Source organism: Staurois parvus, unplaced genomic scaffold (assembly GCF_062004578.1).
Source record: "Staurois parvus isolate SC_StPar_1 unplaced genomic scaffold, SC_StPar_1.0 ptg000244l, whole genome shotgun sequence".
NCBI classification, from domain to species: domain Eukaryota; kingdom Metazoa; phylum Chordata; class Amphibia; order Anura; family Ranidae; genus Staurois; species Staurois parvus.
In genome coordinates this window covers 10,778,786-10,803,365 of record NW_028318040.1, presented here as the reverse complement: position 1 = coordinate 10,803,365, position 24,580 = coordinate 10,778,786, and the positions used below count along the sequence as shown (strand labels likewise).

The 24,580-nt window shown below is 40.8% G+C and overlaps 1 protein-coding gene across 1 annotated transcript in view; it reads left to right on the top strand.

Moving 5' to 3' along the window:
* Window positions 1-3,054: 3,054 nt before the first annotated feature.
* LOC149459884 (complement C3-like) overlaps window positions 3,055-24,580 on the top strand; it is a 230,222-nt gene continuing 208,696 nt past the window's right edge. Inside the window, exons 1-2 of the mRNA XM_089680584.1 lie at window positions 3,055-3,137; window positions 15,363-15,549. Of these exons, the coding sequence (XP_089536710.1) occupies window positions 3,055-3,137; window positions 15,363-15,549 (270 nt within the window). The remainder of the gene's footprint in view (window positions 3,138-15,362; window positions 15,550-24,580) is intronic.

The window sequence follows — 24,580 nt, the reverse complement described above, 5'->3', positions numbered from 1 at the left end:
TACTGCAGCAGTATCTGGGGTCTGGTAGGAGGGAACAAGCTGAAACTGCAGACCAAGTAGGACTACAGTGCCAAAAAACCCAAACAAACATTTGGGCATTTGTGTCCACAGATATGAGACATATACAGTTGTGTTCAAAATAATAGCAGTGTGTTGAAAAAAGTGAATAAAGCTCAAAATCCTTCTAATAGCTTTTATTTCCATACACACAAATGCATTGGGAACACGACACATTCTATTCCAAATCAAAACATGAAGAAAAATATATCAAATTTGTGGTGTTCCTCTAAAACAAATTGAAGAAAAGTGAATATTTGACTGTTCAAAAAATAGCAGTGTTTGTATTCTTCTTTACAGACTCAAACATTTACTATATAAACTGAAAAATGTTTGAAGATTTTGCTTTCCTTTGAATCACTTAATGAATATTTAGTTGTATAAGCACTGTTTCTGAGAACTACTGTACATCTGTGTTGCATGGAGTCAACCAACTTCTGGTACCTGTGAACAGGTATTCCAGCCCAGGATGATTGGACTACATTCCACAGTTCTTCTCTATTTCTTGGTTTTGCCTCAGAAACTGCATTTTTGATGTCACCCCACAAGTTTTCTATTGGATTAAGATCCGGGGATTGGGCTGGCCACTCCATAACATCAATCTTGTTGGTCTGGAACCAAGATGTTGCACGTTTACTGGTGTGTTTGGGGTCATTGTCTTGTTGGAACACCCATTTCAAGGGCATTTCCTCTTCAGCATAAGGCAGCATAACCTCTTCAAGTATTCTGATGTATTCAAACTGATCCATGATCCCTGGTATGCGATAAATAGGCCCAACACCGTAGTATGAGAAACATCCCCATATCATGATGTTTGCACAACCATGCTTCACTGTCTTCACAGTGTACTGTGGCTTGAATTCAGTGTTTGGGGGTCATCTGACAAACTGTCTCCGGCCACTAGACCGAAAAAGAACAATCTTACTTTCATCAATCCACAAAATGTTGCGCCATTTCTCTTTAGGCCAGTCAATGTGCTCTTTGGCAAATTGTAACCTCTTCAGCACGTCTTTTTTTCAATAGTGGGACTTTACGGGGGCTTCTTGCAGATAGCTTGGCTTCACATAGGCATCTTCTAATTGTAACAGTACTCACAGGGAACTTTAGACCTTCTTTGATCTTCCTGGAGCTGATTGTTGGCTGAGTCCTTGCCATTTTGGCTATTCTTCTATCCATTCGAATAGTTTTTCGCTTTCTTCCACGTCTTTCAGGTTTTGGTTGCAATTTTAAAGCATTTGCGATCATTTTAGCTGAGCAGCCTATCATTTTCTGCACTTCTTTATATGTTTTCCCCTCTCCAATCAACTTTTTAATCAAGGTAGGCTGATCTTCTGAACAATGTCTGGAACGACCCATTTTCCTCAGAATTTCAGAGAGAAATGCACTGTAACTATGTACAACATTTGCTGCCTTCCTTCCTTAAATAAGGGCAATAATTGCCACCTGTTTTTCAAAGAATGAATGACCTCACTAATAGAACTCCACACTGCTATTATTTTGAACATGCCCCTTTCAATTACACAGAATCAGCAGCATGCATGTCATGACTGTTGGGTCTGTTGGACTTCTATTACTCTACTACACCTGCTAGTAAATTATCTGCCATGTAGAAATATAATTTCTACCAAAAACAGTGATTGATCAGGTTAATGATGTCTGACTGCTATTATTTTGAACACAACTGTAGCATTTACCCTCACACCATAATATGAAACTGAACATTAATTCTTTTTTTCATTTAACCACTTGCCCTCCAGAGGATTTACCCCCCTTCCTGACCAGGCCATTTATTGCGCGGTCATGCAATGCTACACCAAAATTAAATTTATGTCCTTTTTTCCCCATGAATAGAGCTTTCTTTTGGTGGTAATTGATAACCTGTGTGTTTTTTATTTTTTGCTCTATGAAAAAAAAGGATGACAATTTTGAGAAAAGAACAACATTTTTGCTATTAAACATATCCACTAAAAAAATTTAGAAAATCAAATTTTGTCATAAATTTAGGCCAAAATGTATTCCGCTACATATCTTTGCTGAAAAACAAATCCCAATACGTGTAAATTAATTGGTTATGTGAAAGTTCTAGCATTTACAAATGGCGGTATATATACTGGAATATTTCTTTCACTAGTAATGGTGGTGATCAGCGACTTATAGCGGTACTGCGGTGGGCATTCTGACGCTGGGGGGGAACTGACTTGGTGACACTGACATCCCCAGTGACACCAGAACAGTGATCAGTGCTAATAAAAAGCACTGACACTGTATTAATGGCATTGGGCAGGAAGGGGTTAAAATGTGGGGCGATCAAAGGGTGAACTGTGTGCTTTGTGTGAGCTGTGTGTGTGCTTTCAACTGTAAGAACACTGCTTTGTATGGCTGTGTTATGTAGATCCATACAAAGCAGTGTACAGGAGCTGACAGGGGAGAGAACTGTATTGTTTATATTCACTTCCAGTGATCGCCATTACCAACGATATTGGTGATCACTGGATACCGGCAAGTAATCACCGTCTAGGACCCGGTGATTGACAGCCGAGGCTGCGAATAGTGGCACGGGTAGGGAGAACAGTTGGCTCGTGTACGCCCCCTACCTGGATATGCAAAATTTTGTATAGATACGTGATTTTGCACTCCCTGCCACCCTGTAGCAGTATATCTGGAAAGCGGTTAAAATATGCTTTACTATTTTTTTTGCGCAATTGATAGCCCCTGCGTGGGCGTGATTTTTTGCTCCTGTGTTAAACTGTTTAAAATGAATAAAAACCATTGAAATAAAAAAAACAAAATATGCTTTACTTATATTAATTTGTTTACATTATAAACAGACCTTGGCTAAAGGCTGATCCATTGATTTAGAAACCACGTGATTTCTTGTCTGTTAAAAATGTGTAACCAATTTAATAAAACTAGCCCTGACTTTTGCTCTTTTGGGCTGGCTCTCTAAATAAAAGCAGTTTTGAAAGTACATAATACGTTTCTTGTGGGACTCCACTGATGATAATGGGTCGATATTTCACTGTTCTTCCTGTTCTTCTCTGCATTCAGCTTTCATTTCGCCTTATAACATGCAATCAATTGTAAGTATTCTACCTCATGCCAGCCTCTTAGGGCCAGTGTCAGGCCTCATTCACACCATGTGCTAAGGAATTAGTTTTTCTGCACCTGTTTCTGAAAGGGCATGACGAAAACAATTGTCCTGTATGTGCCCTGTTCACACCACAACACTGGTATCATGGCAGATTTCCTTCTGCACAGAAATCTGAAACGTATGCAGTTTTCTGCTCCGAAACAAAAAAGATGTGACATCAACACTGGTATCTCTGCGCAGAAAAAAAATTACAGATACCAGTGTTATAGTGTGAGCAGGAAATATGCATATCTCTGCACATGGTCTGAACAAGCCTATCGCAATTCAAATCTGCATGTTTTTTCCCATCAGTTTGTATGCATGTATGATGTGAACATGGCTTTAAGGAGATTTTGTTTCTTACAAAACAGCTTTTACCTCATACAAGTCTGTGGGAATGGATAAACAGAGAAAGTAGACTAAAATGGTAGTAAACTAAATTGTTATAATTTTACCTACAGGTAAGCTTATAATAAAGCTTAATAATTGGGTAAAACAAACTACAACAAAATTACCTCTCCCAAGGTGGGAAGCCAGATCTCGACATTACTTATTAAATCACCGACTCACCTATCAGGCCTGGTTCTAGCTGGTCTTATATGGGGGTGCAGTAAAAAATGTCAGGGGGGCAGAGGATAAGAGGTCAGCAGGGAAGCATGCAAAAACAGGAATCAGTAGCGGAGTGTACTGGGGGTCAGCAGGGCAGAGGACAGGAATTATCAGAGCAAAGGGCACAGATCAGCAGTTTGTAGGCCAGTGTACAGGGGGATCAGCAGGGCAGAGGATCGGTGGTCAACAGAGTGGAGGACAGGGGTCAGTATGGTAGCATATTGCAGGTGTCAGTAGTTTGCAGGCCAGTGTACAGGGGGATCAGCAGGGCAGAGGACGGGTGGTCAACAGAGTGGAGGACAGGGGTCAGTATGGTAGTATATTGCAGGGGTCAGTCGTTTGTGGGCCAGTGTACAAGGGGATCAGCAGGGCAGTGGATGGGTGGTCAACAGAGTGGAGGACAGGGGTCAGTATGGTAGCATATTGCAGAGTCAGTAGTTTGTAGGCCAGTGTACAGGGGGATCAGCAGGGCAGAGGATGGGTGGTCAACAGAGTGGAGGACAGGGGTCAGTATGGTAGCATATTGCAGGGTCAGTAGTTTGTAGGCCAGTGTACAGGGGGATCAGCAGGGCAGAGGACGGGTGGTCAACAGAGTGGAGGACAGGGGATCAGTACAGTAGTGTATTGCAGGGTCAGTAGTTTGTAGGCCAGTGTACAGGGGGATCAGCAGGACAGAGGACGGGTGGTCAACAGAGTGGAGGACAGGGGATCAGTACAGTAGTGTATTGCAGGGTCAGTAGTTTGTAGGCCAGTGTACAGGGGGATCAGCAGGGCAGAGGACGGGTGGTCAACAGAGTGGAGGACAGGGGATCAGTACAGTAGTGTATTGCAGGGTCAGTAGTTTGTAGGCCAGTGTACAGCGGGATCAGCAGGGCAGAGGACGGGTGGTCAACAGAGTGGAGGACAGGGGTCAGTACAGTAGTGTATTGCAGGGTCAGCAGTTTGAAGGCCAGTGTACAGGGGGATCAGCAGGGCAGAGGACGGGTGGTCAACAGAGTTGAGGACAGGAGTCAGTTCAGTAGTGTATTGCAGGGTCAGCAGTTTGAAGGCCAGTGTACAGGGGGATCAGCAGGGCAGAGGACAGATAGCCAGAAAGGGAGTAGACAGGCGTCAGCCGTGACATACATGTTTTCAAAGGTAAACTTGGCCTCTAAATAGTATAAACAATATGTAAACGTTGACACTATTAACAATACTCATAACAAGTAATCTGACTTGCTTTACAATTAAAAAGTCAAAGCAGGATGACAAAATGTGAGCAGGACTGGGATTATGAAAGACATGGGGCACTGTGGGAAAGAACAGAAAAATAAATTCTGTGGCTGGCCAGTGGCAGGGTCTTAAGGGGAGATTGAACAGAATATGTTCCTGCTGTATACAATGCACACTTATACCACAATCCTTGTATCCACAAAATACTAAATACTGTGTCACAACTGACAGTCTCAAAGATACAAACCTCAGGACAAACGAACATTTTTTAAATTAAATGTTTCCATTTAATATGTTTTTTATGCACACAAAAAGGATATTTTTTTTTCTTTGGTGGCCATACATGGATCAAAATTCCTCTGCTTCAGTAGAGAGTTACTGGGGACCTGTTGAATTCAGATCCATGTATGGGCAGGCCAGTTGTACTGAAGTTGATGTACCGAGTGACTTCTGTACAATCAGCTTCTAGGAAAATTTCTGCACAATTAGCATCGCCGACTATAGCTGGCAGCACTGATCAGTGTATTCTGGTGGCATTGAAGTCTCTTCAATTTCATAACACATTACCTCATTGGGAATGATTCCCCCATCCACATTGAATTTGTGGATGAGAGAATCCAGTAATTTTTTTTCTTCAACTCACTGTTAAACAAAAAAAGACTAATGTATAAGCTGCTTTACTGAGCCTTTCCTTAAAGAAGAAATTCATTAAAACCAGTACAGAGGTCAGGAGTGAGTAAAAAACAAAATAACATATATGGAGTGTAGCAGCCAGGATGAGCATCACATTGGGGTATACACATACTGTCACTGTGATGTTTTGTGGTTGTGGCAGAAATGATATCCTCTGTTGTATTCTGTGGGCACAGTGCCTGCTGAATGCGACCCATTTAAGTGAATGAGGCTGTTCTGCAAGCACCCCACAACTGCGTGCAATGAATATGGTGGCAGTGCACTAGTGTGGGGTTCTAGGAGATAAAGCAGGTGGTGAGGAGGCAATACAACATCTCACTGCCAGCCAGCTGCTGTCTGAAGAGTGATCTGAATTCAGATCGCTCTTCAGAGACCAAAGCTCATGTGAACAAGCCCCTAAAGGGATGCTGGGGCTGGGCAGGAAGGGGTTAAACATAAGCAACACAAACTTGAGAGAAACCTCCAACAGTTTATCCAGCCAGCAGATTGTCAGCCATCTCCAATAATACTACATTTGTCCCTGAGTGTTAACTGGACAAGAACATAAAGGGGGAGGGGGAGAGAAGGGAGGGAAATGGAGGGGGGGAGAGAAGGAAAATTTTAATTTTTGCGCTATAAACCAAAAAAGTCTGACAATTTTGAAAAAATTTTAAAAATATGCATATTTTTGACTTTTTGCTATTAAACCTGTCCAATAAAAAAATCAAATTTCATCATAAATTTAGGGCAAAATGTATTCTACTACATGTCTTTGTTAAAAAAAAAAATCCCAATATGTATAAATTAATTGGTTTACATGAAAGTTATAGCGTTTACAAATGGCGGTATATATGCTGGAATTTGTTTCTTTTCAGAAACTTTTTTCAGTGATCATCGACTTATAGCGGGACTGCGGCAGGCATTCTGACACTGGGGGGGAACTGACTTGGTGTTACTGACATCCCCAGTGACACCAGTACAGTGTTCAGAGCTAATAAAAAGCACTGACACTGTACTAATGGCACTGGGCATGATGGCACATCTGCAGCGATCAGAGGGTTAATTGTGTGCTGTTTCACATTATGTGCTGCGTGTGTGCTTGACTGTAAGCACGCTGCTTTGTATGGCTATGCAGAGCCATACAAAGCAGTGTGCAGGAGCTGACAGGAGAAAGAACTGAATTGTTTACAGCCGAGGCTGCGAATTGTGGTGTGGATAGGGCGTGGACGCGGCTCGCACGTACCCCCTACCTGGAACTGCAAAATCACATATATATATATGTGCCGCCGTGTAGTATTTCTACTATAGGGCAGACGGGAAGCGGTTAAACAAGTCCCCCCGTGATCCAAGGGTGAAAAACCACATAAAATGCCTGTGACAGGGTGGGACAGAGGGGAACTCGCCAAGCTGCTTCTGGCCAACTGTGTGGAGAGCTGGAGCTACCATCCTTACTGTATATATCCCTGATCATGTGGTGTAGAATCTTCTAGAAGTCACATGTTTCCACCCACCTTCAGCGTGACAAGGCAGTCTTAGAGTGTACTGGCAGTACATATTTGGCTGTGGAATTGATTGGCCGGTATTAATTAGGAATAGTAGGCCTAACTGGTAAATGTCAAGCTTGTATTTTATCTATGGGGATAGAGGTGTGTTGTGAATGGGACTGATATAATGTGAGGTGGATTAGGTGCACATTGTTTTGTACCACTGCAACATCTCCAAAATACGCCCCTTCCTAACCAATGCCACCAGAGACCTTCTAATTCACTCCCTGGTTATCTCTCTCCTGGACTGCTGCCACTCCCTGCTCACTGGATTTTCTTTACATACATTATCCCCACTTCAGTCTATCATCAATGCTGTTGCCAGACTCGTTTACCTTACCAACTGTATAGTGTCTTCTACCCTTCTCTGCCAATCCCTCCACAGGCTTTTGCTCACCCAACAAATTAAATTCAAAATACTAATAACAACTTACAAAGCTATCTACAACTCATACCCCAGCTACATCACTAACCTAGGCTCAAAATACCAACCTAATCGTCTTTTTTGTTCCTCCCAAGACCTCTTGCTCTCTAGCTCCCTCGTCACCTCCTCCCATACTCACCTACAGCACTTCTCCTGAGTCTCTCCCATCCTCTGGAACTTCCTACCCCAATCTGTTTTACAGTCTCTTACTCTGTCCATTTTTACGCGATTCCTGGAAACCCTTCTCTTCAGAGGAGCCTATCCTGCCCCCCTCCTATCAACTGTACTTTTATTTTCTCCATGCACTCATCCCCCATAGTTGTTGACTTTTGTATTACTTGACCCTCCCTTTTAGATTGTAAGCTCATGGCGCTCTGATTCCTCCTGTATTGAATTGTATTGTAACTGGATTGTCTGCCCTCATGTTGTGCAAACAATTGGTAATATGTAAATCCTGTGTTTTATTAATAATAATAATAATTTAAAAAATGTTTATTGGCCATAGTGTATAGTTTTCAATGTTTAGGGGACAGGAGGATGATACAATCCTATGACAAAAGACTGGCAATGAGGTGTAAGACAGGACACTTTCAGGGTTGATCATGTGTGTCCTGATGATACTAAATATTCTTTAAGCTTTGTTTCTGAGAACTAAGCACATGTAGTAGATGTTATCTAATTATAATGAAAATTAAATTAGGGGGATAAGAATGCTGAGCTGTATCACTAATAATAATTAGAATTTGCAAAACAAAATCAGCTGTCTCTGAAATTTCATAATTAGATGAAATTTAAAGGGTGTTTGTTATGTTTTAGGGGAGTTTTTTTTTTTTTTTTTTTAAATAACACTGTTCAACAGGTAAAAAGTTTTGGGCATAAAATTAGCTAATCTTACATAATTTTGGGGTGCTGAAAACGAAAATGACCCTAAAAAATGTTGATTGGCTCTAGTTTCCATGATATATTCACCCATCTAATGACGTAAGCCATTCAAAATTATGATGCAACTTCAGCTGCATATTGCGCAATTGATACTGGTGACCAATAGAAAATTGCATGTATACTGAGATGATGCAATATTAGCCTTTAATTGCATCACTTCACTGCATAAAAGCTGCAGTATCTGTAGCTGATTGTAGTTCGACAGCGTCTTTACATTTCGTTTTATGCTTATATAGGCTACTCAGTAATGCCTCGAACTTGTGTGAATAAAGCAGATAATTTCTGCTATATCTGGGGGGAAATAACTTTTATCTCACAAAAAAGGAGGATAACAGGAATGATTAAGAAAGCCTACAACTTGTATTTTGGCTGCAAGATAGGAGACCAGGACAAGAGCTGGGCACCACATATATGCTGCAATTCTTGTGGGACGGCACTGGAGCAATGGTTGAATGGAAAAAAGGCATCTATGCCTTTCGCTGTGCCAATGATTTGGAGAGAGCCAACAGATCATGTTAGTAATTGTTACTTTTGTATGGTGCCTCCAATTGTAAAAGGGCTAAATAAGAAGAAAAAGTTATCTGTGCACTATCCAAATATTCCATCGGCAATACGTCCAGTTCCTCATGGAGAGGGGCTACCAATTCCTAAAGCACCAGAATCCTTCGTGGTTGAGTCAAGTGAGGAAGAACCTGAAGCGTGTAGTCACGTGCAGTTGTAAGAGATAGCCCTTTCCTCGAATACAAGAGAAAAGCCAAGAGAAGCAAAACCGACACAAACTGAAGACAAAACTAGTGAGAATCCTAAGTATTAAAATGATTCAACTTAGCTTATGGCTATAATTTTTCTTGGTAATCCTATGCAATATATTATGCTATTTAGGCTTTGTTATGTAGTCAATATCACTTGCTTTATATTTGTGGAAAGACATCTATCTATATAATTATTGTGCATTATGTAGTCATTACGCCTATAGTAGAAAACTTTCCGTTTACAGAAAAACTAGAGCCAATTGACAAATTTCATTGTTATATTTGAACTCAGAATGTGAAATTCATTAAGAAATGGATCCTTTTGTTTCCAAAACTGGCAAAAAATAAAAATTTGTTGAACAGTGTAATCAGAAGTAATAGTATTAATGACAGGAAACAGGAGTACTAAAGATTTTCTTTATTTTCATGTTCTATATACAGTATAAGCATGGCAATTAAGTTTTAAAAGCTAAGCTCATGTCCAAAGTTAAAATAGCTATATAATAATAAAAGCACATTTAAAAATATAGCAATGAAGGAACACTATCATCATTTAAAAATTGTAAAGAATATACCAGAATATGTAAAAAGGAAATAAAGGCAGTAACAATTCAAAATGAGTGGCAGGTTTGCCAAAGAGAGTAGGACAAACCCCCCAAAATTCTTTGAATATATTAATAGTAAAACGTTTGACCATATAGGCCCTTTACAAGATCATTTTGAGTTAGTGACTGGGGATAAAAAGAAGGCACATTTATTAAAGTGTTACTAAACCCACAACAGTAAAATCAGTCTGTATATGCAGTAAAGCAAGCTTGCTATACTCACTGTGGAACCTAAGGGGTTGATCCTCTGCATTGTTTGATCCTGTCTTCTCTGCCCCTCCTCTTGTTCATGTCTATGCTGATAACACAGACTGAAACCATAGCCCTTCTGCACATGCTCAGTTTAGTGTGTATTGTAGAGAGTTTTTTTTGTTTTCTTGGGAGAGTGCATGTGATCGGCACAGAGTTAATCAGCACTATCCAGACAGAGGGTCAGGTGTTTTGCATCCTCCTAGAGCAGAAAGAAAACTCCTCCTACAAGCTTTAACCAGTGCTCAGCTGAAGTCACAAGACTGCTCTAAGAAACACACAAAGCACATCTAGATTTGAGTAAGAATACGCATGTCTCTTGTACTAAGGCACCATTTGCTTTTCCTGAAGTTCAGCTTTAAAGCATAATTTATTTCCAAGGTTCCTCCATATAATATATAAATAAAGGAGAAATTTAATAGAGGAGGAGTTTAAAGTGTTACTAAACCCAGGACCCTGCATTCACTATATCTGGTCTCCCACAGTACACAGAACATGGAAATGCAATTATTTTAGTACATATAAACTGCTAAATATATTTTCTCATCAGCAGTTAGAGCAGTCTTGTGACTTCTATCAGTGTTCAGCAGAGCACTGGTTAAAGCTTGTAGGAGGAGTTTTCTCTAGGAGGATGCAGAACCCCTGACCTCTGTCTGGGAAGTGTTGATTGGCCCTGTGCTGATCACATGCACTCTTCCAAGAAAAAAAAAACAACCTCTCTAGCAATACACACCAAACTGAGCATGTGCAGTGTCTCCACATGGTATGTCTTATCAGGAGATAGGAGGGGGACACTGGAAGAAGGGGAGGGATCAGAGGAATCAGGATCAAATAGCATTTTTACACAATGCAGAGGACTAACCCCTTATGTTCCACAGTGAGTATAACAAGCATGCTTTACTGCATATACAGACTGATTTTACTGTTGTGGATTTAGTAACACTTTAAGTTGTACAATTATCCTAAGCTAGGTTTGCAGGCTCTTTTGCAATGTCTTTTCCGTACCAATTCCTATGTGTATGAATAATTGCATTTCATTTGTGGCACAATAAAAATATTTGCCGCTGTGCAGAAGCTTCCTGTAATAAAGACCTTCACTGCTGCTCTCTCTCCTTGTGCAGGGTGACTGGTCTTGTATCCGCCCTTTTGCTGTACTTTTCTGTTTTTAATGTTTTTGGTCCAAGAGTTCAAGTTAAATGTATTTAATAAAACATGGTAAGGATTCATTTTCTTCACTCATGTGACAATAAAAACTTTCTAAACTTTCTCCATCTTACCAATGTGTTCTTATCAATCTTTGTATCTGTGCTGGAGAGATTTTTTTTTCGTTTCCTGTCCTGTTAAAGAAATATAGGAAGTGTGTTGAAATATTACTAAGGGGTACACAGACAGAAGTAAAACACTGGAGTTGGGCTTTAATGCTGACTATTTTAAAATTGCATAATCCGCTGCACACCGTAAACTAGACAGGAAGCTGGGTTGCTGTAACATGTGGCTGTGCAAGAACTAACAGGCTTAAAGTGTATGTAAACCCTAATGATGGACTTCTCTTATACCGTATGCTCCTCTCTGGTATTTTAACGACATTGAAATCTTTTTGATATATCTGTTCAACAAATTGAAAAAAAACAAAAAAAACAAAAAAAAAACGTTGATCCTGCCAGAAATCCAGTGAGCTTATAATTTTCTGTACTCTGAGCCTCTGCTGCAACATTGTCAGTTAGTATTGTTCTCAGTTCTCAGTTCTCTCCCCCCATGGCATGGAGATTAATAGAGAGAGGTATTCTGCAGTCACCACATACTTTCTATCTTAGGCTAGACTCACACCTATGCAGTTTGCATTTGATCCGTTTCTGCAGTGCTTTTTGCGGTGCGTTATTGCACATGTGGTTTTGCCATGTTTTTGATGTGTTTTGCATTTTTTTCAACTTTTTGCTGGGCAGAATAAAACGCAAAACACAAAATGCATCAAAAACACACTACATGCTTTTCTGCAGCATCTCCTTTGAAGTCTAAAGAACCAAAAACTCAACGTTTTGCTTTTAAAAAAGTCCCTGACCCTTTCCAAAAAACGCACCGGGTGAAAACATTTAGATGTGAACCTGTCCCATAGGAAATCATGTTAAATGGACTGCTGTGCATTTATGTAAAATGCAGCGACTCCAACCAAATCGGAACCGTACCGATATGACCGCCCCAATTGCAGACAATAGGGTGCGACTTGGCATGCAATTTGCAAGTCGCAAGGCATGCAAATCGCATGCCAAGTCACATCCAGTGTGAACCAGGGCTTAGGGTAACAGAGCAGCTCCTTCATACATACAAATAGTAGGTGAGCTTTGTACCCTACTGGTAGGATCATCAGGCTAAAAAGGGAAAAAGCCTGAAAAAAGATAACGAACGCAGCCACAACATCTACAGGTAAGATAAACATTACACATTAATTCACAAAGTTATACAAAGTACAATGGCTATTGAGTAAGGTGTAGTAAGTAGTAAGTGTAGTAGTTAAATTATATGGAAATGTCTAGGCATGTAAAGGGCAACATAACTAGTAAGTAGTAAGCGTGGTAGTTAAATCAGGGGTTCAATTTTGAGTCCAGACCTATTAGCCAGGCACAAACCTTACTCGTGTCCCCCAAGATGGTGTAGAGCGGGCCTTGTGTCCCCCAAGGCGGTGTAGGGCAGGCCTCGTGTCCCCCAAGGCAGTGTAGAGCGGGCCTCGTGTACCCCAAGGCGGTGGAGAGTGGGCCTCGTGACCCTCAAGGTGGTGGAGAGCGGGCCTTGTGTCCCCCAAGGCGGTGGAGAGCGGGCCTTGTGTCCCCTAAGGAGGTGTAGAGCGGGCCTCGCGTCCCCAAAGGCGATTGAGAGTGGGCCTCGTGTCCCCCACGGCGGTGGAGAGCGGGCCTCGAGTCCCCTTCGGCGGTGGAGAGGGTGTCTCCTCTCAGCGTAGGAGAGTGGACCTCTCCTGCACATGTCCCCTCAGCGGCGCTGCCACTGTAATGGCGATGCCGCGGAAACCGAAAGTTGTAAACCGGAACTTGGCTTCACAATGAGGCTTGGAGCGCATGTGCAGTCGCTCCATGCTTCTTCATCTGAGCTCGCCACAGAGGAATTTTTCTTTGCATTTGGCGAGCGGGCAAGCAGCTTTTTCAAGCCCTGAGTTAAATTATATAGAAATGTCAAGGCATGTAAAGGGCAACATAACTAGTAAGTAGTAAGCGTAGTAGTTAAATTATATAGAAATGTCAAGGCATGTAAAGGGCAACATAACTAGTAAGTAGTAAGCGTAGTAGTTAAATTATATAGAAATGTCAAGGCATGTAAAGGGCAACATAACTAGTAAGTAGTAAGCGTAGTAGTTAAATTATATAGAAATGTCAAGGCATGTAAAGGGCAACATAACTAGTAAGTAGTAAGCGTAGTAGTTAAATTATATAGAAATGTCTAGGCATGTAAAGGGCAACATAACTAGTAAGTAGTAAGCGTAGTAGTTAAATTATATAGAAATGTCTAGACATGTAAAGGGCAACATAACTAGTAAGTAGTAAGCGTAGTAGTTAAATCATATAGAAATGTCTAGGCATGTAAAGGGCAACATAACTAGTAAGTAGTAAGCGTAGTAGTTAAATTATATTGAAATGTCTAGGCATGTAAAGGGCAACATAACTAGTAAGTAGTAAGCGTAGTAGTTAAATTATATAGAAATGTCTAGGCATGTAAAGGGCAACATAACTAGTAAGTAGTAAGCGTAGTAGTTAAATTATATAGAAATGTCTAGGCATGTAAAGGGCAACATAACTAGTAAGTAGTAAGCGTAGTAGTTAAATTATATAGAAATGTCTAGGCATGTAAAGGGCAACGTAAGTAGTAAGCGTAGTAGTTAAATCATATAGAAATGTCTAGGCATGTAAAGGGCAACATAACTAGTAAGTAGTAAGCGTAGTAGTTAAATTATATTGAAATGTCTAGGCATGTAAAGGGCAACATAACTAGTAAGTAGTAAGCGTAGTAGTTAAATTATATAGAAATGTCTAGACATGTAAAGGGCAACATAACTAGTAAGTAGTAAGCGTAGTAGTTAAATCATATAGAAATGTCTAGGCATGTAAAGGGCAACATAACTAGTAAGTAGTAAGCGTAGTAGTTAAATCATATTGAAATGTCTAGGCATGTAAAGGGCAACATAACTAGTAAGTAGTAAGCGTAGTAGTTAAATTATATAGAAATGTCTAGGCATGTAAAGGGCAACATAACTAGTAAGTAGTAAGCGTAGTAGTTAAATTATATAGAAATGTCTAGGCATGTAAAGGGCAACATAACTAGTAAGTAGTAAGCGTAGTAGTTAAATCATATAGAAATGTCTAGGCATGTAAAGGGCAACATAACTAGTAAGTAGTAAGCGTAGTAGTTAAATTATATTGAAATGTCTAGGCATGTAAAGGGCAACATAACTAGTAAGTAGTAAGCGTAGTAGTTAAATTATATAGAAATGTCAAGGCATGTAAAGGGCAACATAACTAGTAAATAGTATGCGTAGTAGTTAAATTATATAGAAATGTCTAGGCATGTAAAGGGCAACGTAAGTAGTAAGCGTAGTAGTTAAATCATATAGAAATGTCTAGGCATGTAAAGGGCAACATAACTAGTAAGTAGTAAGCGTAGTAGTTAAATTATATTGAAATGTCTAGGCATGTAAAGGGCAACATAACTAGTAAGTAGTATGCGTAGTAGTTAAATTATATTGAAATGCCTAGGCATGTAAAGGGCAACATAACTAGTAAGTAGTAAGCGCAGTAGTTAAATTATATTGAAATGCCTAGGCATGTAAAGGGCAACATAACTAGTAAGTAGTAAGCGTAGTAGTTAAATTATATAGAAATGTCTAGGCATGTAAAGGGCAACATAACTAGTAAGTAGTAAGAGTAGTAGTTAAATTATATTGAAATGCCTAGGCATGTAAAGGGCAACATAAGGAGTGCCACAGTCACAGTTAAAGTGGTGATGCTATGTGTTTAAAGAAAAACGGACAACATAATATAAAATACTGAACCTATCAGGCAAAAAACTAGGCGCAAAGCTATTACATTTGTGTTTTAGCCCCTCAATTTTAGCCATCAATATTTCTTCTGACAGTGCAATCAATATTTTCCTGTTTATTTTCAGCTTTGTTTTGATGGCTCCCAATATCCTGCGGGCTGGAAATGAAGAGACAATTGTCATCCAAGGCCATGAATGCAAAACAACTCAGAAAGTGGACATCAATGTCAATACATTTCAAGACAAGCTGATGTACAGGACCGTTGCTTATTTAAATGAATCCAACAATTTCCTGGCTACAGCATATATCAATGTATGAGAAATCTTATATACTACAACACTAGATCTCTATTACAGCCAACCAGCCATTTTAAAAGGATTTTTTTTCACATGAGAATAAAAAGCAGCAGTGTACTTGACCTAGAACTTAAAAAAAAATACCAGTCGTGAGTGAAATATGTAGACTGCCATGGCGGACTGTTTTCTGAGAATGCTGATCCTCTAGCCTCAGGGCCAGATTTCCCAATAGGCACTGTGGGCATGTGCCTTTCAGGCACACTTCCTAGAGGGGCACCGTTTAAACAGCTTTTGACAGCTTTCCCTAGGAGTCCCGAAAATGAAGGTCTGACATGGACAACTGAGCTGCTTGCAGTGAACTTAGTGCAGATGGCACCAAAACAGATGCTGCAGGGTGGGGTGGGTAACACATAACTTGTGGCACACAGGTCCCTTACCCTACCTCCTCCGGCTCCTGGTCCCCAGCTGATCTAGTGGCTCTATTGGCGAATTGAGGCTTGCAGTGATTGAGCAGGAGGGGTGCGATCGCCTTGGAGGTGATCGCGCTGGGCCGCCATCTGGCACAGTCAGGCTGCAGACACTGAACGGAGCTATCCCCTCTCCAGTAGGTATGGGGGGAGGAAGTGAGTGGAGCAGTCCAGGCCTGGGACAGTCAGGGTCTCTCTAGGTCAGGGGTGTCCAAACTTTTTTCAAAGAGGGCCAGATTGGATGAAGTGAACATGGTGGAGGGCCGAACATTTTTTCGAACATTCTTTGAACCATTACAATTAAATGCAAATAAATTATTTTATGCAAAGTTAATTGCAAACAACATACTTTTCATTTCATAACATTAAGATCAACTGACAGCTGAGTTTTCACAATGTATTGAAAATAAATTTAAAAAAAACTTACCTGCACTAATGTGAAGGGTGAAAAAGGTAGCTGGAGCTGAAGTCTCTGCTCGGCAGCCAGGAGGGGAAGAGAAACACACTTCACGCTGGAAGCCCGGCCCTGACGTCACCGCCCTCTGTCGCTCCCAGCGCGGCGCAGTCACGCATGCGCACTGCTTTCAAGCAGAAGACTGTCTGCCACAGAAGGGAGGGCCGTGCGACAGCCGCATTTACACAGACCAGGGAGAACGCGCCGCAGTCAGGCATGCGCACTGCCCTCTGCTCTCAAGCAGAAGACTGTCTGCCATAGAAGGGAGGGCCGTGGGAGGGCCACATTACACAGAGCAGGGAGGGCTGTTGGAGGGCCGTATTAAACCGACCCCCGGGCCGTAAATGGCCCGCGGACCGGACTTTGGACATGCCTGCTCTAGGTGGAGCGGAGAGGTCACAGGCAGTGAGCCCCTGTCAGTGATCAGAGTGGAGGAGTCTCTGCACAGTTGTCCTATACACAGAAGCCAGGGAGGAGAGGGTGGATCACACTGAACAGGTCACAGTGTACATTATGCAACATCACCCCCTCCACGGAGATTTAAGGGGGGACTGTAGTCCTCTGCGGATCCTGATGTAAAAGTGAACTCTAATGTAAGAGGGAACACTGCAGACCTTGATATAAAGGAGAGTGCTGCTGACTGTGATGTAAGAGGGTGGGGCCTTGGTGACCAGAGACCACCATACATCAGAGTTCCCCTTTACATCATGGTCCACCGTGTCCCCCCTTACATCAGAGTTTCTCTTTATATCAGGGTCCGCAGAAGTCCCCCTTGCACTGTAAGGGGGAGTTCTGGAGATTCTGATGTAAAGGAGAACTCTGAGGACTCTGATATAAGGGGAACTCTGGGAACTCTTGTGTAAGGGGGGGGGCTCTGGTGACCAGAGACCCCTTACATCAGAGTTCCCTTTTACACCACAGCCTCCATTGTTCCACTTTACATCACAATTCGCAGAGTTCCCCTGTACATCAAAGTCCGCAGCATTCCCCTTTACACATATTTATCAAGAAAAGTCAATCTTATGGTCTTTATTTGGGGGGGGGGGGTGCTTCAGAATTCTTTGCCTAAGGGCTCCTGAGATGTAAATCTGGCCCTGTCTAGCCTTTACCTTTTAAATCACCAACCAAAAACAAATATGCTGATTAGGGAAACAAAACTGAAAGTACTGAAATGTGATATCAGAGGTTTGCCATGACTACCAGACAACTTGAATTTTTGAAAGGAACAGACAGTAAAGGCAGTCTTCATGTTTGTGACATGACAGGTTATTTTTAACTGCAGTGTAGTAACCAGGGGCGGGCAACTAAATGTCAGCTTATTGAAGATTTATTCATGAAAATCAACAGGTTTCTATGGTCACCACAGTTTGTATATTGCCCTTTTCCTTTTGAATATGCCTGCTTGTTTCTCATTTCTGTTAAAGTTGACCCCCAGGCAAGAAGCTAAATGCACACATAAAATATATACAGTATATATAGTATTTGTTTATCTGCCAAAAGATTTGTCTAGAATTCCATTGCAGCAGCATAAAGAGCAAGTACAGGTTCACTGGGAATCCTGCAGGTTTGAGATTTGAACTCCTGTTGAATTTATGCACAGGTGTGCCCAGGAGAATTTTTTAAAAACTATAATGTACTGCCAATAAACCATGGTCCACAAGTTTAAAGGACCAATAAGGTTTTTTTTTTTCATCTTTAATATTATTTTGTGATTGATTTGAGGTCAGTGGTCAGCTGTTAGCTGCTGTCCTGTCCATAGCAAGAATTTCTATTTTTTGCTGCAAGGCCTCTTGTTGATAGGGTATTTATTTTTTTGAAGCAAAATGGGCTCTTCTTTCAAGGGGTATTAGTTTGGAGGTTTCATTTATTTTAGGGGTATATTCATTTTTATTATATGTTGATGGGGCCTTTTTTAGGATAAACTGATAAAATAAATGTAGGCATATACCAGTTAGACCTATTATTCCAAATTAAAATGGCCCTTCTTCTGGCAAGTTTTATGCTCTTATGTCATCAAGATCACTTTAGGTCTAAAAAAACCTGTCTGTGCTCTTTTTCTCTAGTAAAGTATGGTCAATTAAAAATGTCCTGCTGCTAGCAGTCTTCTAAATTAAAGTTCGGTAGAAATTGGCCAGTGTCGGTATTGCATCTGTGAGAACAGCAAAATACTAGACCAATTTCTATCTTCTGGTCAAAGCAAACCTTTTACCATTTAATAAAAAAAGCTTCTAAAATGACCATTAAAAAACTTTTTTTCATACTGATATAAATAAGATTTGGGTGCTGCTGCTGCTGCTGCTGCTGTATATAAGTCACGCAAATTGTATAAAAAACAAAAAAGAAATTCTACAGCCAAATATGCACTACCAGTGTACATTGTCGCAGAAACTGTTATTAAAAAACGTACTGTTCTCTAATACTATATACAGCACTGATACCAGTCCCCATGGTAGTACCTAGCTACCCATACCTTTTTTTTATAGTAGTTTGCCTAAAAATGGACAGAATTTAATAAACAGGATTTGCCTATCATGTTTAAATGTGATTCACTGTTAAAGCTGATCTCCAGGCTTCTTGTAACTTTAAATAGTTCATTTGGACCAAGCTGGTCCAAACTAACGATTTCCTTCATTAAATGCAGCATTGGCTCTAAGCGCTGTATGAATTGTATGTAGCTTCAGCTACATACAGTACACAGTGCTACGTTCTGGCTGTGAGACAGAGACTTCCCGTCTCATACCCAGAACAAAACAGAGTTGGTCTGAGTGGCGCTCAGCCATTCAGAGACAACTTTGTATTCTGGGAATTAATACAAAGCTTTCTCTGATTTGCTGAGTCAGAGAGTGTGATGTCATGAGCCCACCTCTCCGCCTCAGCCAATCAGAGGAAACTTTATAATTATTTTGTAGGACATATGTGCTACAGCATAGCCTGATGGGCTCCTAGTGCTGTCCTCCCTCTCCCAGTTTGAGCAGTGCTATGCAGGGGATTGTGAAGTCTATCAGGATAAATTCACGTACTTAGACTAAATGTTCTGTTTCAAATGACACTGTATGGGGGAAGGGGGGGAGGGTCTAGCTAGGACTGATCTAACAAGCCTTAATATTAGGGAGGACAGAGAGAGACTAAATCATGCACCAAATCAAATTGTAATGGCTTTAAACAGATGCCAGAATACATCAAATAAAGGCAGGCAGATACAGTTCAATACAACACAGAAAAATTACATATATATTACATATATACAGTGCCTTGAAAAAGTATTCATAACCCTTGACGGTTTCCACATTTTGTCATGTTAAAACCAAAAAAGTAAATGTATTTTATTGGGATTTTATATGCTAGACCAACACAAAGTGGCACATAATTGTGACGTGGAAAGAAAATGATAAATGGTTTTCAAATATTTTTAACAAATATCTGAAAAGTGTGGTGTGCATTTGTATTCAGCCCCCTGGAGTCAATACTTTGTAGAACCACTTTTCGCTGCAATCACAGCTACAAGTTTTTTTTGGGGATGTCTACCAGATTTGCACATCTAGACATTTTTGCCGATTCTTCTTTGCAAAATAGCTCATGCTCTGTCAGATTGGATGGAGAGCATCTGTGAACATCAATTTTCAAGTCTTGCCACAAATTCTCAATTGGATTTAGCTCTGGACTTTGATTGGGCTATTTTAACACATGAAAGTGCTTTAATCCTAAACTATTCCATTGTAGCTCCGGCTGTATTTCTAGGGTCATTGTCCTGCTGGAAGGTGAACCTCCACCCCAGTCTGAAGTCTTTTGCAGACTCTAACAGGTTTTCTTCTAAGATTGCCATGTATTTTGGCTCCATCCATCTTCCCATCACCTCTGACCAGCTTCCCTGTCTCTGTTGAAGAAAAGCATCCCCACAACATGATGCTGCCACCACCATGTTTCACGGTGGGGATGGTGTGTTCAGGGTGATGTGCATTGTTAGTTTTCCGCCACACATAACATTTTGCTTTTAGGCCAAAATTTCAATTCTGACCAGAGCACCTTCTTTCACATGTTTGCTGTGTCCCCCACATGGCGTCTTGCAAACTGCAAACAGGACTTCTTATGGCTTTCTTTCAACAATGGCTTTTTTCTTGCCACTCTTCCATAAAGGCCAGAATTGTGGAGTGCATGACTTATAGTTGTCCTGTAGAAAGATTCTCCCACCTGAGCTGTGGATGTCTTCAGCTCCTCCAGAGTTGCCATGGGCCTCTTGGCTGCTTCTCTGATTAATGCTTTCCTTGCCCTGACTGACAGTTTTGGTGGACAGCCATTTCTTGGTAGGTTTGCAGTTGTGCCAAACACCTTCCATTTTCGGATGATGGATTGAACAGTGCTCTGTTAGATGTTCAAAACTTGGGATATTTTTATAGCCTAGCTCTGCCTTTAACCTCTCCACAACTTTATCCCTTACCTGTCTGGTGTGTTCCTTGGCCTTCATGGTGCTGTTTGTTCATTAATGTTCTCTAACAAACCTCTGAGGGCTTCACAGAACAGCTGTATTTGTACTGAGATTACATTACACACAGGTGGACTCTATTTACTAATTAGGTGACTTCTGAAGGCAATTGGTTCCACTAAATTTAAGTTAGGGGTATCAGAGTAAAGGGGGCTGAGTACAAAAGCATGCCACACTTTTCAGATATTTATTTGTAAAAAATTTTGAAAACCATTTATCATTTTCCTTCCACTTCACAATTATGTGCCGCTTTGTGTTGATCTATCACATAAAATCCCAATAAAATACATTTATGTTTTTGGTTGTAACGTGACAAAATGTGGGAAATGTCAAGGGGTATGAATACTTTTTCAAGGTACTACTACAGTGGGGCAAAAAAGTATTTAGTCAGCCACCAATTGTGCAAGTTTTCCCACTTAAAAAGATGAGAGAGGCCTGTAATTGGCATCATAGGTAGACCTCAACTATGAGAGACAAAATGAGAAAAAAAATCCAGACAATCACATTGGCTGATTTGTAAAGAATTTATTTTCAAATTATGGTGGAAAATAAGTATTTGGTCAATATCAAAAGTTCATCTCAATACTTTGTTATATATCCTTTGTTGGCAATGACAGAGGTCAAACGTTTCCTGTAAGTCTTCACAAGGTTGGCACACGCTGTTGCTGGTATGTTGGCCCATTCCTCCATGCAGATCTCCTCTAGAGCAGTGATGTTTTGGGGCTGTCGCTGGGCAACACGGACTTTCAACTCCTTTTCTGCCCCACTGTATATGTGTTTCAAAATACACTCAAGGTATTTTTTTTTACTGACTGTATATTTGACTGGGGTTATTATTGTCTAATATTATTATTATACAGGATTTATATAGTGCCAACAGTTTGTGCAGTGCTTTACAAAATGTAGGTAAACATTACATTTACAATACAATTTGGTACAAGAGGAAACAGATAGTAATAATAGGTATTGCCTGCATTAAATATAAACTCTGGGAAAAGTAAAAAACCTCCCTTACAGTAGGGCTAATGCATGCAAGGACTAAATGCTTGTTTACATCTAGCAGAAAGGGAACTGCAGTTTTTGATTACCTGATCCTCCACTCCTACAGACTCGTCCGTGCTGCAAGGCTGGTCTCTGCAGACTCTTTTCCCTTATGCTGTAGTGCAGGGGTGGGCAACTGTGACCCTCCAGCTGTTGTAGAACTATGAGTCCCATGAGGCATTGCAAAACTGACAGTTACAAACATGACTCCCAAAGGCAGAGGCATGATGGGACTTGTAGTTCACCAACAGCTGTAGCTTCACAGTTGCCCACCCCTGCTCTAGTGGGTCAGAGCCTCTTTGAGCTAAAATTATGATGTATGGTTCTATGATTTTAAACTACAAAAAACATGGTTTTGAGGAAAACATTGTTTAGATTTCAAACAGACCAAAAAAGTCACATGAATGTTTCCCAGTCTAAAGAGACCTTGAGGTAATATTTGTCAAAACCAAGAGATTTTGCAGAGTACAAATGACCCAAAATAATGAGTTGAGTATAAGGTCCCATGTACGCGGGACGTTTCTGAATGATGGAAACTGACTTCTGGAAAACATAGGTTAAAAAACATCTGTTTAGCTGTTTGCATAACATGTTTATGCTCAGGAGAACCTCCCAAATGCCCAGAATGCACTGAAAAGTGGTAAATTATTAACTATTTCAGACTGTTTCAGAAAAATACACACAGTAGAAGTAGAGACAGCAGTATGTGTTGAGATAATTAGGTGTGAGTTGCTCATTAACATTTGTTTTGTTTCCAAGGGTGGGAAAGGTGTCTGGTGAAGTGAGTCATTAAGGTCACCTGGCAGGGGTCTTCATGAGGAATTTGAGGTGTGAATGGGCATTAACATATCTTTTGTTTCCAAGGGTGGGAGAGGTCTGAGGTGTGAATTGGTCATTACAATGTGTGACAAGCTTGGTAGGAACATCCTGTGTTGAGTGTTTTGTCCATCTGAGCACCTTGAAAACTCTTTGCATGCATTGTTCATGATGAAAAAAGGCTTTGGACAGCATTGGGAACTGGAAGAGTTAAAAAAAAATTTCAAACGCAAATGCTTAGAAACGCAATTTGCTGCGTTTAGATGCGTTTAGTGTTTGAAACTCTGATAAAATCGACGTTTGAACGCAAGTTTGTTGCGTTAAAAAAACAAAACTGTAAATTCAACTGCCTGTAAACGACTGTAAACGAAGATGTGTACATGGATACATAGGAAGACATTAGGGTGAGTTCAGGGGCCGCTGAAAAAAAACCCGCTGAACAGCTCCTAAATGTGAGTTTAGCAGCTGCAGTGTACATGAGCCCTAATAAATAAATACCCCTGAAAAAGGAATAATCCTGGGTACACTAAAATGGAAACAGACATTTGGGACATGGTCACTCTCCTGTGGACAAGATATGAACGTTAAATAAAACTACTCATCCATGTTTACAAGGCCCACAGAAACAAGTGTACTATTGAGAAGAGACAAGGTCTGTTTACCCAGGCGACTGAGAGACAACAATTCTGTATACGGTACCTTATTGACAAAGACCACTATTGTTCCTCCTTAAAAAATCCCAAACCTTCAACCATAAAGTCAACATTCTAGAACAGGGGTCTCCAAACTTTCTAAATTAAGGGCCAGTTTGCTGTTCCTCAGATTGTAGGAGGGCCAGTCTGTGGCCAGTGAGAGTAGACTTGGACTTGGTGGTCATTAGGAGGAGGAATAGTGCCTCAACACTGGTATTATTTGGTGGAATAGTGCCCAGTTGTTGGTGTCAGTGAGAGGAATAGCAACCAATCATTTATATCAGTGAGAGGAATTGTGTCCTATTGTTGGTGGCAGTGGAAGGAATTGAGGCCTCATTGCTGGTGTCAGTGGAAATAATAGTGCCTTGTATCAGTGATAGGAATAGTGCCCCAGGGGCCTGATAAAGGCAAGCAAAGTTTGGAAACCACTGATATAGAACCTCTCTATAGGTGAATGTAAGTTTTCAGTATTTTATAGAAGACCATTAAAGGTTACACCATTGTTTCAATATGTGGAAGGCATATTGATATACAAAAAGACTCAATCCGGATTTGGATACTATTGCCAAGTTTTATGTTTGACTATTATTTTTATCATAAGAATTATGTGTGTTTCATAATCTATACATTCTCAGAAGTAAGCAGGTAATAGTATAAAGTATGTACAAAATACAAAATATAAGTATAATTAAAGTGATTTTAAAGGTTATTTATTTTTTTTTTTTTAAATAACAAATATGTCTATACTTACCTGCTGTGTGCAGTGGTTTTGCACAGAGCAACCTGGATCCTCCTCTTCTCAGGTCTCCCACAGGCTCTCCTCTCCTCTTGTCTGTCGGGTGTCCCCACAGCAAGCAGCTTGCTATGGGGGGCACCCGCTGCTCCATGTGTCCATTCACACAAAGCCATGGCTGGGCCCCGCCCCCCTCTATCCTCATTAGCTGACTGGCTGTGATTGACAGCAAGCGGGAGTCATTGGCTCCCACTGCTGTCTCAGCCGATGAGGAGGCAGAGACCCGAGGCTGTCATTCACATTACTGGATCGTGATGAGGCTCAGGTAAGTATTGAGAGGGCTGGGGGCACTGCTGCACACACA